At 43.7% G+C, this 20,252-nt stretch overlaps 1 protein-coding gene across 2 annotated transcripts in view; it reads right to left on the bottom strand.

Moving 5' to 3' along the window:
- Positions 1–20,252, bottom strand: part of SCFD2 (sec1 family domain containing 2) — a 683,378-nt gene that overhangs the window by 44,067 nt on the left and 619,059 nt on the right. For both annotated transcript variants that reach the window (XM_069744479.1, XM_069744480.1), the window contains exon 7: positions 5,843–5,977. In XM_069744479.1, coding sequence (XP_069600580.1) covers positions 5,843–5,977 — 135 coding nt within the window. The remainder of the gene's footprint in view (positions 1–5,842; positions 5,978–20,252) is intronic.

The following is a 20,252-nucleotide window of genomic DNA, read 5'->3' as shown; positions in this document are numbered from 1 at the left end:
GTCGTTTCACACTTTTTTGTTAAGTATATAATTCGGCATGTATTAACTCATAGTTTTGAAGCCTTCAGTGTGAACGTACAATTTTCAGTCATGAAAATACTGAAAAATCTTTAAATGACAAGGTGTGTCCAAACTTTTGGTCTGTACTGTAGATGCAAACCAGAGTAACAATGCATACAAGGTGAATACATCTCATCTGCACCCACATAAAGGGTGCCAGCTGCCTAAAATACAGCGGACGACCATCCACATCTGACACGCGTCTCTACTGAACATGTATTAATATTGTGGACCAATAGTGATGCCATGGATCACACGTCATTTGGTTCTGGTTCTATTTGCTTAACAAATGGCATGATTTCCTTTACAACAAAAGTAAAACAAAAACTGAAAAGAAAAGGTAGAGACCAAAGAGCTTTGGGGTTTAATAATATGAGCATAGTCGTGTGTCTATTGCATTATAATATGTTGACAATTTTTGGACATTGCTTTAGTCGAAAAGTTGTGTTCACATTTATGTAGGTTACATCCAGAAAATAAAGTTCAGCAATCCTGCAGTGTTTTTGTTCATAAGTACCAGAAGTAGAAGCCCTAATTACCCCTTCAGTCAAAACAAGTCTGCGTGAAAAAAGGGAATCTGCAAGACATGCCTTCATCGCATACAGGTCAAATTCCAAACCACAAATTACAATACCGCTCAGTCACAACGTCTCTTCTTATGTGGATGTATTTTAAATGAAATTACCGGTACTATTTCAATGGAAACTTCCTGGAGACATGCGATCTGGTAATAGATGGAGAGTTTGGAAAAACCACTTGTTCTAAGGATCTGGCCATGTAAGAGACCATGGAGCACGCCAGGAACCTTATTATATTTGGTATTTCCATTAATGTTTTTGCTGCCTAAAACTTTCCTTGAAATAAACTTAATGAGAAAAATGCACTGTATGCTGGCGAAGACTGTGGGGACACTCCCTACATTTACTGTTCTAAGGTGTGCCTTTAATAGGAGTGCGGTGGGGCGCATTTTCTATGTAAGGAGCCAGATATAACAAAAAAGTAAACACAATACCAACATGATGAGGCACCTACACTATATGGACAAAAGTATTGTGCTCCTACCACATTACAACTACAGGAGCCTTTGCGTCATCCCATTCTACGTCCATAGGCTTTAATATGGAGTTGGTTCTTTTGCCGTTATAACAGCTCACACTCTACTGGGAATTTATTTTCTACGAGATTTTGGAGTTTGTAAGTGTGAACTTTTGTCCATTCATCTAAAAGAGCATTTGTGAGGTCAGACACTGATATTGGGCTTGGAGGCCTGTCTCACAATCTCCATTCTAGTTCATTCTAATGGTGTTCCATAGGGCTGAGGTCAGGTCTCAGTGCAGGCCAGTCACCATCACCAAACTCAACAAGCCATGCATTTTGCTTCGTACACTAGGGTACAGTCATGCTGGAATCAGAAAAGAGGCTTCCCGAAACTCTTCCCACAAAGTTAGAAGCATACAGTTATCAAAAATTTTTTGGTATGCCAAAGGAATAGTTCAGTGGAACTAAAAGGCCTATGCCAACTCCTGAAAAATACTAAAAATAACCCTCTAGTGTTATCGCTTCTCTTCCATCAAACTTTACAGTTGGCACATTGTAGTCAGGCAGGTAAATTCTTCTGGCATCGCCAAACACAGACTTTTCCATCAGATGACAGATATACTATAGAAGCATGACTCGTCACTTGCATGCAGCTGTTCAGCTACGAAAACCCATGCCATGAAGATCCCTGGCACAGACTTGGGGGCAGATGTTGATGCCAGGGAAGGTTTGGACTCTGCAGTTATTGAGTCAGCAGAGCTTTGTAAACTTTTATGTACTATTTGCCTCAGTCTTCGGCGACCCCACAACTTTACATAGTCTCAACTTTGTGGCTAAGTTGTTGTGGTTCTCAAACGCTTCCATCTTTAAATAATACCACTCAGAGTTAACCGTGGAATAATTAGGAGGGAAGAAATGTGGCTCCTTATTAGGATCTTGGAGGCACCCCATGCCATATCTTATTTCACGCGGTAATCTTGAAAGCATAGAAATACAAACTAGTTCGACAAAAGTTAATTTTTTTTGTCTAATATGGAATCCTATTAGAGCTTGTTACGTCATCCCGATGACACAAAGCAAGCCTTGGACCACCCTACAACTATTAGCAAGCGAGAAGCACGAGTTGCTCCAAAGAGTAGTCCACAAGGCTCATCCAGAGTTCCCAGTTGTTTGCCAGTCAGACTTTAATGTAAGAAGATTGTCGTCATGCCACAGCTCCCTTAAATTCTAGCAATTTCTGTCAATAATTGTTATACGGATGGTTCACCATGCTCTATAGACTATATAGGTCACTTTGCCCCATAAAAACAGCAGACTATGCCTGTGATGTGGATAAATACATTTTTGCAAACTATCTTCATTGTGCTATCCTTTCTTATTGTAGGGACAGAATGGATGACGCTAATGGAGATATCAACAATGGATTACATTTTTCAAGTCCAATACAATTAAAATCTATTAAATTCTATCAAGCTCTTCACCAATTCCAATTAATGAGAATGAAACGTACACTGAAGAAGTACTCATTTTTGTGACAATGGGAGCCTTGCTTTGTGCCCTGCAGACTCACGTGGACGGGTTTCAGACAGACACGAAAAAAAACCTTCACGTGTACAAAAGCAAGACTGTTATTATTTAGATGGAGTCAGAATGAACAAATACTCTCCTCCTACGTCGATAAGTCATGATAACGGTCGAGTCCACTAAACACATCCCCTGCACTTCCTCAGCTGCGGCGCCTGTCATAACACTGTGCCTTCTCCAACTCGGAGAATGTGATTGAAGAATGGCTAATGAGAGCAGCTTCTGTGGTGTGACACATGCAGAGACATGTGCTGGAGAGCCAGCGGCTCACACGGGTGACTCAGCGGCTGGCTACACAACCGGATAACACCACAATTACAAGAGAAATAGATCGGATGACTATAAATATATTACCAAACACTAAAATCTCATCTTGAATAACCTGCATTAACCCTTTAAAGACTAGTCTTTATTTTGTGCTTTAGTTTTTGCCTCTCCACATTCCACTTGTATGGGTGGATGAGATCTTGATTTACGTGCAGAATTTTTTAGCACCGTTTACGGGAACATGATACAAAAATAATATTGTTAGATTAAATATCCTCCACTTAATGGCTTTGCCCAAACATCACAGAAGTTGAAATGATAGCTAATCAGTCTATAAATTAATCTTTGCACAAATCTGCATGAAAAACAATTCACCCATAATTGGACAGATAAGTAATATCCATATTCCCAATACTGAGGGAGTTTGTAGAAATGCACTTACAAAATGAGTAAACGAGTGTCCCCACGATCTGATCGGAGAATACTAGACATCAAATGACATGCATTTCCCATAAAAAAGTATTAGTCAGCCTCGGACACAAAGTAATTGCTCTGACACAAAGAATGCGACACTTGTAGCCCATGTCCTGGATACTTCTGTGTGTGTTGACTTTTGAAGAAATTACTCCAGCAGCAGTCCAGTCCTTGTGAATCTCCCCCAACTTTTTGAATGGCCTTTTCCTAACAATTCTGTCAAGGCTGCGGTTATCCCGGTTGCTTGTGCACCTTTTTCTACCACACTTTTTCCTTCCATTCAAGTTTCCATTAATATGCTTGGATACATGTTATGGCTGGCAATCAGGCAACACAGCGTGCAGTAATCAGCGCACATACAGAGATCTGGCAATAACCAAAAACAATAGGACGAGCTCTGAGACGTGGAATCTCTGTAGACTGCAGTACCTGATCTATCCTCACACAACTATAAGCAGCAGTGGATTGCGCCTATCACTACCTATGCAACTCGGCACTGCCTGAGGAGCTGACTAGCCTGAAGATAGAAATACAAGCCTGACTTACCTCAGAGAAATACCCCAAAGGAATAGGCAGCCCCCCACATATAATGACTGTTAGCAAGATGAAAAGACAAACGTAGGAATGAAATAGATTCAGCAAAGTGAGGCCCGATATTCTAGACAGAGCGAGGATAGCAAAGAGAACTATGCAGTCTACAAAAAACCCTAAAACGAAAACCACGCAAAGGGGCAAAAAGACCCACCGTGCCGAACTAACAGCACGGCGGTGCACCCCTTTGCTTCTCAGAGCTTCCAGCAAAAGTTAATAGCAAGCTGGACAGAAAAAACAGAAAACAAACTAGAAGCACTTATCTAGCAGAGCAGCAGGCCCAAGGAAAGATGCAGTAGCTCAGATCCAACACTGGAACATTGACAAGGAGCAAGGAAGACAGACTCAGGTGGAGCTAAATAGCAAGGCAGCCAACGAGCTCACCAAAACACCTGAGGGAGGAAGCCCAGAGACTGCAATACCACTTGTGACCACAGAAGTGAACTCAGCCACAGAATTCACAACAGATACAGCACTCTGTGATCAGCCAGCTTCTTGAGCAATGACCTTTTGTGGCTTACCCTCCGTGTGGAGTGTGTCAATGCCTGCCTTCTGGACATCTGTCAAGACAGCAGTCTTCCCCATGATTGTGGAGCCTACTGAAACAGGCTAAGGGACCTTTTAAAATGCTTAGGAAGCCTTTGCAGGTTTTTTTTGTTAATTATTCTAATTTACAGAGATAATTACTTCTGGGTTTTCATTTGCTGTAAGCCATAATCATCCACATTAACAGAAATAAACACTTGAAAAAGAACACGCTGTATTTGTAATACATGAGTTTCCCTTTTTGTATTGAAGAACTGAAATAAATTAAAAGGGAACCTGTCACCTGAATTTGGCGGGACCGGTTTTTGGTTATATGGGTGGAGTTTTCGGGTGTTTGATTCACCCTTTCCTTACCCACTGGCTGCATGCTGGCCGCAATATCGGATTGAAGTTCATTCTCTGTCCTCCGTAGTACACGCCTGCGCAAGGCCAGATTGCCTTGCGCAGGTGTGTACTACAGAGGACAGAGAATGAACTTCAATACAATATTGCGGTCAGCATGCAGCCAGCGGGTAAGGAAAGGGTGAATCAAACACCTGAAAACTCCATCCATATGACCGAAAACCGATCCCGCCAAATTCAGGTGACAGGTTCCCTTTAACGTTTTGATGACATTCTAATTTATTGAGAAGCAATTGTATGTGACTCAAGGATGTCTGAACGAGGCATAGAAAAATACAAAAAAAAGCAAAAGTCACATAGTCCTCCAGCAAAAAAAGAAAGACAAGACATAAAAACGACTTCACACCATAGATCAGTGGTCCCCAACCTTTCTGACCTGTCATGAGCCACATCCAACTCCCACCCCCTGCAAAGTAGTGACAACCAGAGCCTCTATTACTAGTATAATGACAACCAAAGGTTTTCCACAGAAATCGCACCAAGGCAACATACCAAGATCTAGGGTTTCCCATAATATTTCCATTCAGTATTCTTGCATGAAGCACTCCCACTACACTGTAGTACTCAGCTTCAAATACCTCCTTTGACAGGTAGTATCATCCTGTCTTCATCGTACCAAACCTAAATGATCTCTAATCCCCCAAATCCAGTATATTTGCATCCATATATGCTCTTCTGTGTGGGGATACTCCAAAAAGTCATTATCTGGAGATGTGGCCTTCATAGCTCTTTGCTAGACCTAGTGCTAATGCTCCAAACTGGCAGACAGCAGCGAGCCACAAATCATGGGCTCCTGAGCCACAGGTTGGGGATCCCTGCCATAGGTGAGTTGGGGTTATTGTGTTTTACGGCAAATAAATATTTAAGCTTTTACACCAACCTTCATAAACATGCTGAATCCCGTCTTAAGGAGATCGGTGAGACCAGAAGACATATGCTCGATATCTGTGGGTTCTGCATGATCAGGATGAAAAATTTCTTCCACAATCTGCTTCAGTAAAGGTTTGTAAGAGGCCTGTGAAAAATAGGTTAAAATAGTTAAGAAAAAATAGTTACATGATTAATATTGAACCATCTTCTACTTTAACAAAGTGCAGACTTTAGCAGAGTCAATGTGACTATTAGGCCGGGATCACACATGCGAGAAACACGTCCGTGTCTCGCATGTGAAATCCAAGCTCTGGCGCCGGCACTCCAGAGCGGAGCGTGCGGCTCCATGTGTTCCTATGCGGCCGCACGCTCCTCTCCGAAGTGCCGGCACCAGAGCTTGGATTTCACATGCGAGACACGGACGTGTTTCTTGCATGTGTGATCCCGGCCTTAATGATCAATTCATTGCACAGCTGGAGCCCAGTAAACAAAAAACAGGAGAAGCGAGGGAGAGGTGGTGCTGGAATTTTAAAGGATCAGCGATTGTTGACCAATTTATCCTCAAAAGCAATAACCCCTTTGCTAGAGAATAGTGGACAAAATGAAAAAAAATGTTCTAGTGAATATCAGTTCTCTGGGCAAAGATGACAAAAACCTTAGATCCAATGCATCTTGTTTCAATAGTTGGCGTTGGTGGTCTATAAAAAAAGGTGGGAATGAATTTTGGCCTACATTAGTCACCTAAAACCAAATAACCTTTGTGGAGATGACACAACTATTTGAGTATTGTTTATCACTATGTACTTAATGTTTGGGCAAAATCTAACTAATTTCTTCAGCACCAAATTACTTCAATATACCACAATCCACTGCACTTCATCAAGAGCCCAATGCAAGAGGACCACGTCAGGATGTGGAGGAAGTGAAATATGCTAATATATAAACCTTGAACAATAAGTCTAGGGCTGGAATCACACATCTGGATGGGGCTGCTGAGTTCAGGTCGGGAGATCCACAACTAGCCTGTGAATCACAGATAGTGACACATGGATGTGTAAATCCCACCAAGAAAGGGTATGTTCACCAGAGCTCTTTGACAGGAATTTTGAAGCTGATCTATTTCAAAACCCATATTAAAGAGTATTTGAAGTGTTTTTGTGGGTTTTCCAGTTAATCCATTTCAAGATCCACATAAAAAATTCCACGTGAACCTACCATAATGTTTCCAGTAGCTTGTTGAATTCAGGCTAACCCATGCTACCTAAGATCCTCAGATGACAATGAAGAGTCCTACAAGTTACTAAAAAAATCCTACAAAATAGTATCATGACAGGAGGCACTGTTCACAAAGCAAAGACTTTTTTCTTGATGTCAGACAATAGCAGAAGCTTGGAAGCAGCAAACTTATGAATTCTCTGAAGTCAAGCGGGAAATCAATTACTAGATGATTAGCGAGAAATTTACATCTTTGTCGCTATGGACTCTTAAGTTCCACCAGTACACATTAAGCTAATGTTGGCCGAATCCGCCTATATCAATTAATTCAAACTGTTAATCCTTTTTGTACTTCCGGCTAGACATGTCTGGTTGCGGTTCTCTCATAGATGACAAAGGAGTACTCGGACGAATAAGTGCTCCTGTGTATAGGAGAGACAGACGAGATGGCTGCTGGCTGGACAATTGGCAAAATTATCATTCAGCCAAAAGCCATCTGTATGGGGGGTGCTTTAAAGTATTGTAAACTGCTCTATCAAATGAGGACTCCTTTTACTTTGTCTTCATTATCTTCTCTTGTTAGTTCCAGTTTAACCTTGACTGCTACATAGTTGCTGGTCTTCAGTTGAATGTTTCTGACCAAACTACACTATATACCTCATAGGCAAGTCACGTTCATACACTATATACAAGAACTATAAGAGTAGTAATATCACTACATCATGCCCACAACATTGAGTTGTGAATACAGTATACAGCCCTGACTGGGTACACCTTGATGCTGGTGGGGTGGTTTTTATGCTTTTTAAAAAATCAAAAACAGTGTTTCCTAAGTAACCTACATTATTTATATGCACTATTGTTTTTTTTTTTTTTACTTACAGTAGGGTAGATGTTCACTTTGTTTCTGTATTAGGTTTTTGTTAATATAATTAACCCCTTAGTGACAGAGCCAATTTGGTACTTAATGACCGAGCCAATTTTTGCAATTCTGACCACTGTCACTTTATGAGGTTATAACTCTGGAACGCTTCAACGGATCCCGCTGATTCTGAGATTGTTTTTTCGTGACATATTGTACTTCATGTTAGTGGTAACATTTCTTCGATATTACTTGCGATTATTTATGAAAAAAACGGAAATATGGCGAAAATTTTTAAAATTTTGCAATTTTCAAACTTTGTATTTTTATGCCCTTAAATCAGAGAGATATGTCACGAAAAATAGTTAATTAATAACATTTCCCACATGTCTACTTTACATCAGCACAATTTTGGAAACAAAATTTTTTTTTGTTAGGAAGTTATAAGGGTTAAAAGTTGACCAGCAATTTCTCATTTTTACAACACCATTTTTTTTTAGGGACCACATCACATTTGAAGTCATTTTGAGGGGTCTATATGATAGAAAATAATGAAGTGTGACACCATTCTAAAAACTACACCCCTCAAGGTTCTCAAAACCACATTCAAGAAGTTTATTAACCCTTTACGTGCTTCACAGGAACTGAAACAATGTGGAAGGAAAAAATGAACATTTAACTTTTTTTTGCAAACATCTTAATTCAGAACCATTTTTTTTATTTTCACAAGTGTAAAAACAGAAATGTAACCATAAATTTTGTTATGCAATTTCTCCTGAATACGCCAATACCCCATATGTGGGGGTAAACCACTGTTAGGGCGCACCGCAGAACTTAGAAGTGAAGGAGCGCCGTTTGACTTTTTCAATGCAGAATTGGCTGGAATTGAGATCGGACGCCATGTCACGTTTAGGGTATGTTCACACGTTCAGGATTTCCATCCTTTTTTTTTCCTGACTGTTTTTTAAAAAACTGCAGCTCTTGGCAGAAAACGCAGGTCCTTTTTTTGGTCCTTTTTTGGTCCGTTTTTGATGCGTTTTTTGATGCGTTTTTTGATGCGTTTTTTTGATGCAGTTTTCTAGCCAGAGTCTGTGTGTTTTCTAGGAATTTTTTTAGGGTTAAAATGGCTGAAAATACCCTAACCCTACCCCTAACCCTAACCCTACCCCTAACCCTAACCCTACCCCTAACCCTACCCCTAACCCTAACCCTACCCCTAACCCTACCCCTAACCCTAACCCTATCCCTAACCCTACCCCTACCCCTATTCTAACCTTAGTGAAAGAAAAAAAAAAAAAAATTCTTTATTTTTTTTATTGTCCCTACCTATGGGGGTGACAAAGGGGGGGGGGTGTCATTTACTATTTTTTTATTTTGATCACTGAGATAGGTTATATCTCAGTGATCAAAATGCACTTTGGAACGAATCTGCCGGCCGGCAGATTCGGCGGGCGCACTGCGCATGCGCCCGCCATATCTGCCGGCCGGCAGATTCGGCGGGCGCACTGCGCATGCGCCCGCCATTTTGCAAGATGGCGGCGCCCAGGGAGAAGACGGCCGGACGGACACCGGGACGCCGGGTGAGTATAAGGGGGGGAGATTAGGGCACGGGGGGGGCATCAGAGCACTGGGGGGGGGCATCGGAGCACTGGGGGGGGGCATCGGAGCACGGGGGGGCGGGATCGGAGCACGGGGGGGGCAGCCACACTCCGCCCACGCACTTCCGCCCGCTCCCCGCACTTCCTGCTGCAGCGGTTCTGCACATCAAACCGCAGTAAAACCCGCAGATATATTTTTGATCTGCGGGTTTTACTGCGGTTTGGACCTCACAATGGAGGTCTATGGGTGCAGAACCGCTGCGGCTCCGGAAAAAGAATTGACATGCTCCTTCTTTTTTCCGGGAGCTATTCAGCGCGTCTTTTTTTTTACAATTTCCGGACCATGTGCACAGTGTGTCCTGTTTTCCATAGGGTACAGTGTACTGTACCCTGCATGGAAAACAGCCGCGGAACCGCAGCGGCAAAACCGCCGCGGTTCCGCGGTAAAAAACGCACTGTGTGAACATGGCCTTAGAGAGCCCCTGATGTGCCTAAACAGTGGAAACCCCCCACAAGTGACACCATTTTGGAAACTAGACCCCTTAAGGAACTTATCTAGATGTGTGGCGAGCACTTTGAACCCCCAAGTGCTTCACAGAAGTTTATAACGTAGAGCCGTGAAAAAAAAAAAAAAATCGCATTTTTTCTACAAAAATGATCTTTTTGCCCACAAATTTTTATTTTCACAAGGGTAACAGGAGAAATTAGACCACAAAAGTTGTTGTGCAATTTTTCCTGAGTACGCTGATACCCAATATGTGGGGGTAAACCACTGCTAGGGCGCACCGCAGAGCTTGGAAGAGAAGGAGTGCCGTTTTACTTTTTCAATGTAGAATTGGCTGGAATTGAGATCGGACGCCATGTCGCGTTTGGAGAGCCCCTGATGTGCCTAAACAGTAGAAATCCCCCACAAGTGACCCCATTTTGGAAACTAGACCCCCCATGGAACTTATCTAGATGTGTGGTGAGAACCTTGAATGCCCAAGTGCTTCACAGAAGTTTATAATGCAGAGCCGTGAAAATAAAAAATATTTTTTTTTTTCCACAAAAAAGATATTGTAGCCCCCAAGTTTTTATTTTTACAAGGGTAACAAGAGAAATTGGACCCCAAAAGTTGTTGTCCAATTTGTCTTGAGTATGCTGGTACCCCATATGTGGGGGTAAACCACTGTTTGGGCGCACGGCAGAGCTCGGAAGGAAGGAGCGCCGTTTTGGAATGCAGACTTTGATAGAATGGTCTGCGGGTATTATGTTGCATTTGCAGAGCCCCTGATGTACCTAACCAGTAGAAACCCTCCACAAGTGACCCCATTTTGGAAACTAGACCCCCCAAGGAACTTATCTAGATGTGTGGTGAGAACTTTGAATGCCCAAGTGCTTCACAGAAGTTTAGAATGCAGAGTCGTGAAAATAAAAAATATTTTTTTTTTCACAAAAAAGATTTTGTAGCCCCCAAGTTTTTATTTTCACAAGGGTAACAGGAGAAATTGGACTGCAATAGTTGTTGTCCAATTTATCCCGAGTACGCTGATGTGCCATATGTGGGGGTAAACCACTGTTTGGGCGCACGGCAGAGCTCGGAAGGGAAGGAGCGCCTTTTTGGAATGCAGACTTTGATAGAATGGTCTGTGGGCATTATGTTGCGATTGCAGAGCCCCTGATATACCTAAACTGTAGTAACCCCCCACAAGTGACCCCATTTTGGAAACTAGACCCCCCAAGGAACTTATCTAGATGTGTGGTGAGAACTTTGAATGCCCAAGTGCTTCACAGAAGTTTATAATGCAGAGTCATAAAAAATAAAAAAAATATATTTTTCCACAAAAAAGATTTTGTAGCCCCCAAGTTTTTATTTTCACAAGGGTAACAAGAGAAATTGGACCCCAGAAGTTGTTTTCCAATTTATCCCGAGTACGCTGATGCCCCATATGTGGGGGTAACCCACTGTTTGGGCGCACGGCAGAGCTCAGAAGGGAGGGAGCACCATTTGACTTTTTGAGCGCAAAATTGGCTGTCGTGTTTGGAGACCCCCTGATGTAGCTAAACAGTGGAAACCCCCCAATTCTAGCTCCAACCCCTAACCCTAATCCCAACCTGATCCATAATCCTAATCACTAACCCTAACCATAATCACAACCCTTACCCCAAAACAACCCTAATGTCAACCCTAACCATAACCCTAATCAAGACCCTAAATCCAACACACCCCTAATCCTAATCTCAACCCTAACCCTAATCCCAATACACCCCTAATCACAACCCTAACCTTAACCCTAATCCCAAACCTAACCCTAATCCCAAGCGTAACCCTAATGCCAACCCTAATCCAAACCCTAAACCTAATCCCAGCTCTAACCCTAACTTTAGCCCCAACCCTAGCCCTAACTTTAGCCCCAACCCTAACCCTAGCCCTAAGGCTACTTTCACACTTGCGTTGTTTGGCATTACGTCGCAATCCGTCGTTTTGGACAAGAAACGGATCCTGCAAATGTGCCCGCAGGATGCGTTTTTTGCCCATAGTATTGCCGACGGATCGTGACGGATGGCCACACGTCGCGTCCGTCGTGCACTGGATCAGTTGTGTTTTGGCGGAGCGTCGGCACAAAAAAACGTTCAATGAAACGTTTTTTTGTACGTCGCATCCGCCACTTCTGACCGCGCATGCGTGGCCGTAACTCCGCCCCTCCTCCCCAGGACATAGATTGGGCAGCGGATGCGTTGAAAAACTACAGCTGCTGCCCACGTTGTGCACAATTTTCACAACGTGCGTCGGTATGTCGGGCCGACGCATTGCGACGGCCCCGTACCGACGTAAGTGTGAAAGAACCTTAACCCTAAATTTAGCCCCCACCCTAACCCTAAATTTAGCCCCAACCCTAACCCTAAATTTAGCCCCAACCCTACCCCTAACCTAACCCTACCCCTAACCTAACCCTAGCCGTAACCCTACCCCTAACCTAACCCTACCCCTAACCTAACCCTAGCCGTAACCCTACCCCTAACCCTAGCCCTAACCCTACCCCTACCCTAACCCTACCCCTAACCCTACCCCTAACCCTAACCCTACCCCTAACCCTACCCCTAACCCTACCCCTAACCCTACCCCTAACCCTAATTTTAGCCCTAACTGCTGTTCTCCTGCCGGCCGGCAGATGGAGACAGATGGCGGGCGCACTGGGCATGCGTCCGCCATGTTCTTCTGCCGGCGGCCAGGAGGAGCAGCAAGAGGATCCAGGGACCTAGGTGAGTATGCTAGGGTCCCCGAATCCCCCTATTTCTCTGTCCTCTGATGTGCGATCACATCAGAGGACAGAGAATTACACTTTACTTTTTTTTTTTTTTTTTGCGGTCGCCGGTAAACAGTTAATTACCGGCGATCGCAAAACAGGGGTCGCTAAAACCGACCCCCGATCATGCTCTTTGGGGTCTCGGCTACCCCAGGCAGCCGAGACCCCAAAGATTCTCCCGGTGCCGGCCGGCGGGCGCACTGCGCATGCGCCCGCCATTTTGAAGATGGCGGCGCCCACCGGGAGACACGAGGAGCATCGGGGGAGCTAGGTGAGTATTGGGGGGCCACCTGGGACCCCTTTTCTCTGTCCTCCGATGTGCGATCACATCGGAGGACAGAGAAATTAAAAAGAGATCGCTTTTTTTTTTTTTTTTTTTGCGATCGCCGGTAAACGGTTAATTACCGGCGATCGCAAATGCGGGGAGGGTTAAAAACCCCCCGAATCATGTTCTCTGGGGTCTCGGCTACCCTCGGCAGCCGAGACCCCGGAGAAAATCGGCCTGTGGGGGGCGCTATACACTTTTTCCACAGCGCCGTTAATTAACGGCGCTGTGGTTTAAGTACCCTTAGCGGCCGCCGTTAAAAGGCGTATCGGCGGTCGCTAAGGGGTTAAACAAGACCTTCAACAACATTACCCTGCACAACGGGATCATAGACTCTACAGATATCATGTGATTTTGTGGGTGGACCATATCAAATAATCATTGAATCATAGTATTTTTTTTTACTCCTTTAGACTTGTTACGTGAGAATGTACATTTTGTCTTGAAGTGAACCAATACTTTGACAATGCGTGACAGACATGAGATTTCTAGACACCTACAACCCTAGTAGTACAATTTAAGAAAATATTTTCTTCCTACTTAATATAAATCACATAACCTGTACAGATGTACAAGGAAAGTCGCATTCCACTCATCCCATCAGTCTAGCCATGACACCTACATTGGGAGGAAGTCTAAATATGGCTAGAATTGCTTCTGGGTGTTTTCTTTAGAGCCAATTTTACTTAAAAAAACCCCACAATTTACAGCTTCGATACACGATAATACATGCTACAACAACTGCTAGATTTACGGTGTATTTCTTATCATTGTCTATCACCTAGGAGTGTGCATATACTGAGGCCTTTTATTCCACAGACAAGATGCATAGCAAAGATGCCTACTCATGTCCGATCAGTATATGGATAATTTACCATGAACGCTATTATAAGTGATAAGTATCTGCATGTGTTCTTGAGTCCTCATAGCGCTCCACATATTTTCTTCTAATTCTTCTTTTGGATTTTTCATTGACTCCTGAGACCTCTGTCCATCTCTAAGGCCTCATTCACATGTCCATGTGTAAACAAGTACATGAAAAAATAGCACGGTTAGCATCAGGGTTTTAGATCACTGTGTCATCAGTGTACCATCAGTGTGCCCGTTTTTAACATCAGTGTTTTCCACGGATGGAAAAATAAATAGAGTAAGTTATAATGCTAAATGTAGACAGAAAGCAGATGGCAAACATCTGCCATCCGTGTGAATTTTTCACTCATAGAGCCCTTTTAAACTTGCAGTGTCAGAAAAAAATGTCCTTAACATGTGTCTTGATATAAAACATTTCACTAGACCTTTGATTTATAGGAGATCTTCACCCAACAAAAGGTCTATTCATATAATATTCTGCAGTGCTGGAGAGACTGACCACAAATAGAGTAATTGACCATAGTCCTATTTCCAACGGTAGCCAATAAACTTGGCATCTAACACGCACACTATGACAGTGAATCTTAATTGTGGTTTTGGGGTGAAAGAGGGATCTGAAATACCCAAAGGAAAACGAACACAAGGGGAACATATAATCTCATGGTCTGATAGGAAACTAGGACTCTAGACTGGTAAAACAACAATACTAACCACTGCACCACTATGTCTAAAAATAATACAACATTTTTACATCGAGAAGATAGCACATGAAGAAAAAGACCTTATTCTCGCCAAACATTAGATGGCTCTTTTCTAAACAACTTGGTGGTCCATGAAAGTTGCTGTTGCGGATGACAATTCTATATGTTAAAAGTGTTGTCCGGTGAAAACAAGCTATCACCTATCCATAGGGAAGGTGATAGCTCGTTGATCAGTGGGGGTCCGATCGCTGGGACCCACATTGATTGGCAAAATGGAAAACTTGTATCCTTGTTAGAATGGAGAGGCAGTGCGTAAACTCGACAGCTGCTCCATTTATTTCCCAAGAGCTGCTCTTGACTTTTTCTGGCATCCCTGTGGAGAATGAATGAAGTAGAGATCAGGAATCAAGTCACCACTCTATTTTGTAAAGATGATAAAAGCTCCCTATTTTACCAATCCATGCAGGTGGTTGGAGTGAAGCAGTTGGACACTCACCAAACCTCAAGTTCACCTATCTTGCAAATAGGAGATAACTTGTTTTCACTGGACATCCCCTTACATGAGAATCGGAAAACAATCTTTGCAAGGGAGTGAATTTATAGTGGATCAATGGGGATCTGATCCTACTAACAGCTGATTGAGGATCTGATTCTGGGCACATCTGCCAATCATCTAACAACTATATCCTATGCTAAGGATGGGCCATCAATATTCTAAACCCCAAAAGAATCTTTAGTCTCCCCAACATCTGTAATCAAAACAAATATGATACTTCATGGTAAGTGTAGAAAATCTTAGCTTAGTTCAGCATGATGCGGTAGAGAATCAAGAATAACACTAACATCATATGCCTAAAAATTATCCACTATGTAATTAAATTTCTTTGTCATAATGACAAACAAGGTTGAATGCGGTGTCCCACATCATGACAAAAATTTACAGCAATCTTTTCTGCTTGTGACGTAAAAAATGAATGTAATATTCAAATCTTATGCTCAAGTACAGAGGCCATATAGGAAAAGCAAATATACCGTAATTGTCCTTTTGAATGTAGTGTCTGAATGTCTGATGCATAAAAGAATATGCTGAGAAGTAGGTGGGAAATGTGGCTCATCAATGTGAGAAGGGCCATAATTGTATTCAGTACTGCGGAGACTTCATCCAGGTGCCTACGGCACAATAACATGTTAACAATAGGATCCAAGAATTTTCATTCACGCATTTTAAATGAATCACTATTGTTTTTGCACCCACTTTCTCCACCACTCTAGTGGCATAACTTACTGGAGTACAGGGGTGGATTAAGGGTAGCCAGGGCCCCGGGCTGTTCAGACACTGTGGGCCCCCCCCCGGTCATGTGACGGGGGTCATGTGACGGGGGTCATGTGACGGGGGTCATGTGACGGGGGTCATGTGACGGGGGTCATGTGACGGGGGTCATGATATACCCGAACCAGATTATTCCAGAAAAATGGCCAGGCCCTACTCTACTGTAACCTATTAAATATTTGTTAAAATCTGCAATACAATTTAGGTATATTTTGACCAATAATATCACATACAAGGAACAAAAACCACCGCACCATGACCAGACCACAAATTACAACCACAGTGATCGAATAATATCACATACAAGGAACAAATACCACCGCACCATGTCAAGACCACATATTACCACCACTTGGTGACCAAATATCACATACAAGGGACAAATACCACAACACCATGTCCAGACCACATATTACCACCACATAGTGACTGAATACTACAATACTGATCAGTAAAAAACAACAACACAATACTATCACCATAAGTGCCAGTATTCACAGGAGATCTGTACTTAGTATGCGGTGTCTGTGTAGAGGTAATACAGAGATCACTGGTGGTATTATACACAGGACCTCTATATAGTATACAGTGTATAGTGTCAGTGTATAGGTAACACTGACTCACCAGTGACGTCTCTAGGTGAAGTCCTTCATCTTTCATCCAGCACAGACCGCCATCATTTCTTCCAGCCAGGACTCGTTTCTGCATGAAATAACACAGTTATCTCGAGCTCCGCTTGCAGAACACATTACTTAATTTTTCACAACTTCTACATTACACCACATGAAGAAAAAAAGGCGATATAGTGTCACTCTGCACAGTAACAGGACCGCCCCCCCATTTAAAACAGTATACTAAAAAAATAAAATAAATACATCACTGCAGTAATAATATCCCTTAAATAGCCCCTATGGTAATAATATTCCCAACCCTGGCCCCGTGTGTCTCATTCCTGGCTCCAGCCATATGTTCTCGCATCCTGCCCTCATGAGTATCCATTCTACCCCATATGATCTCCACATCCTGCCCCATCTGTCTCCATCGTATCCATCCTGCCCCATGATCCAATCCTGCCCCATGTCTTTCATTCTGCTCCGTGTCTCCAATCATGCCCCGTGTCTACATTCTGCCCATGCCTCCAGTCCTGCCCCCAGTGTGTCCAGCAATGTGCCTCAGTATGTCCAGCATATTGCCCCAGTGTCCAGCAATCTGCCCCAGTGTCTCCAGCATATTGCCCCCAGTGTGTCCAGCATTGCCCCCAGACAGTGTGTCCAGCAATCTGCCCCAGTGTGTCCAGCAATCCGCCCCAGTGTGTCCAGCAATCCGCCCCAGTATGTCCAGCATATTGCCCCAGTGTGTCCAGCATATTGCCCCCAGACAATGTGTCCAGCAATCTGCCCCAGTGCGTCCAGCAATCTGCCCCAGTGCGTCCAGCATTGCCCCCAGACAGTGTGTCCAGAATATTACCACCACTGTGTCCAGCAATCTGCCCCAGTATGTCCAGCATTTCCCCCAGTGTCTCCAGCAATCTGCCCCAGCGTCCTCCAGCAATCTGCCCCAGCGTCCTCCAGCAATCTGCCCCAGCGTCCTCCAGCAATCTGCCCCAGCGTCCTCCAGCAATCTGCCCCAGCGTCCTCCAGCAATCTGCCCCAGTGTCCTCCAGCCATCTGCCCCAGCGTCCTCCAGCCATCTGCCCCAGCGTCCTCCAGCCATCTGCCCCAGCGTCCTCCAGCCATCTGCCCCTGTGTCCTCCAGCCATCTGCCCCAGTGTCCTCCAGCCATTTGCCCCAGTGTCCTCCAGCTATCTGCCCCAGTGTCCTCCAGCATTGCCCTCAGTGTTTCCACCGTTATAAAAACAAAAAACAAAGTCTCCTCACCTGTCCACGCTCCAGCGCTGAGCTCCCTCCAACAGAGCACACTCGCCGGCGACTGACAATGACGTCAGACGCCGGCGACGTGTGCGCCTGCGGCCGACATCAGCCGCCAGCCTCCAATTGGCTGGCGGCTGTTGTTAACTATTGACGTGCGGGCGAGCGCCCGCACGTCAATAGGAAACCGCCGCAGCGCCGGAAGGGGCCCGGTGAGCAGATGAGAAGGGGCCCGATGCGGGCCCCCTCTCTCTGCCCACCGGGTACGGCGGGGGCATATAAATGCCGGTGGCGGCGGCCGCCGGCATTCACAGATGATTATCAGAAGGTCAATCTGTGCGGTAGCCCAGGGCCCCCCCAGACCACTGGGCCCTGGGCTACCGCCCATATTGACCCTCTGATAATCCGCCCCTGCTGGAGTATCATTTCTAGCAAGGGTCACGCTACTGAGAAAATGCGTTTAAATCATTAAGGAGCATGCAACTCTTAATTAATTTGGTGCATCATACCCCACCCCCACCGTGCCCCGTCATCAAGCCCCATAGGGCTACTTGATAACGCAAGATACTGTTTTATTATTGTCTTCAGTTTAAAAACAGTCTTACTAAACTTGCATAGTTTGGGTGGTTTTCTTTAAATGCCACCACTTTCTGGGACCTATAACTTTTTATTTTCCTTCCAGGTATCTGAGTGACGATTTGTTATTTTGTATGGCAAGCTGTAGTTTTTATTGGTGAAACAACACATATGTTTTGAACCCTTTTTTCGGGGGGATAGGTGTGGTATCTGAAAAATGTAAATTCTGGTGTTTTGATTTTGTTTTTCTTTACCACACTGGTTAAAACATTTTATATTTTTGATAGATTGCAATTTTTTGGATGTGGTGGTACCAAATATGTTTTTAAATGAGGAAAAGGGGCAGGATTTGAATTTTTATGTGTTGGGGCTTTTTATTTGACGCTTTTCACTCAATTTTTTTTTCTTATAGGAGAATTAAGCCCAACATTGTTTGATCACTTGTAGTGAAGAGCGAATGCATTTGGCACTATTCTTGACTCGCACGAATATTACGGTATTCGGGCTATTCGTTACTCGGTGATTAATTTGGTATTCACATTGGTATATTTGAATGACCTGCCCAATATTTTTGGTGCTATATTTGCAGCCAATCACAGTAAAGCTGGTGCCATCTTGTGGCATTACAGTGATTAGCGGCCTTCCAGCATCATAGGGGATATTGAAAGGCTGCTGGCGCCATCTTGCACACAATGCAGCTGGGAACAGCGTAGGGAGAGCATAGTTTGAGCGTAGTGAAAGTAGTGTAGGGAGAGTTATAAGAGTTTATACTGAGTGTTTATTCATTACAGAAAGCTCTTTTAAGAGCTGAAGACTGTCAAGATTACTTTTTTTTTGTTTGTTAAGTGGGGATTTAGTAGTTAGAAATTTAATGGCAGGGAGGGAGGTTGGGTGAAAGGCAGGCACCTGGGTGTTCTGATCACCGCAATTACATGCTGCAGCTCTCTGCTATTTTTCACTTAAAATACCTAATATTTGTCTAGCAGTTGTGCGACTGGCGCAATATGGGTAGAGATAATTGTATGTGACAATTTAGCAGGGGCAATAATCTTCATCAATCCGCATTTGCAGTGTTATAGCAAGTCGATTGAAAAAAATCTTAATTTTCTATTGATCTAAAAAAAATTGCATAACTTTATCTAACAGTTGTGTGACTGACGCAATACGGGTACATATAATCGTACGTGACAATTTAGCAGGGGCAATAATCTTCATTACTCTGCATTTGCTGTGTGTCAGCAAGACGCTCTCCAAACAAATAACCACTTATTACTTAATACAGTGAATTTGTACATAAGACCTTTGTAAGGGTACTTGTGAAACATAAAGCTAGTATTTTTCGGTTTCATAAGTAAAATGTATTCAAGATGCAAAAGAGTGACGTTAAGGGACGTGGATGTGGTGGAGCCCGCTAAGGCCGTGTGACAGATCCAAAGGTGACTGTATTTCGTTCTAGTTTCGTGTCAAAATTTGATCAGCACGCTACACAACTAACAAACCCAGACAAGTGTGAGGATGTTGTGGGTTGGATTGCAGACAAAGGCTCCAGTGCGTTGATAAGCAGCACCACGAAGTCTTCCACATGGTCTAGTCTCAGTAGGCAAGAGGCTGGGCCTCTGAATCCTCAACTTGGTCCTTTTCCTCCCATCATCAAGAGTCCCAGGAGACATATGACCCCAACTCTGGCCAAGCTGAGGAACTGTTTACGTTCCCTTGTAATTTGTCAGGCCTCTCAATGTCCACCATTACAGAGGGTCATGAGAAGATGGAGTGCAGTGAGGCCCAAAC

Source organism: Ranitomeya imitator, chromosome 1 (genome assembly GCF_032444005.1).
Source record: "Ranitomeya imitator isolate aRanImi1 chromosome 1, aRanImi1.pri, whole genome shotgun sequence".
Taxonomy (NCBI): Eukaryota; Metazoa; Chordata; class Amphibia; order Anura; family Dendrobatidae; genus Ranitomeya; species Ranitomeya imitator.
This window is presented reverse-complemented; position numbering and strand designations above follow the sequence as displayed.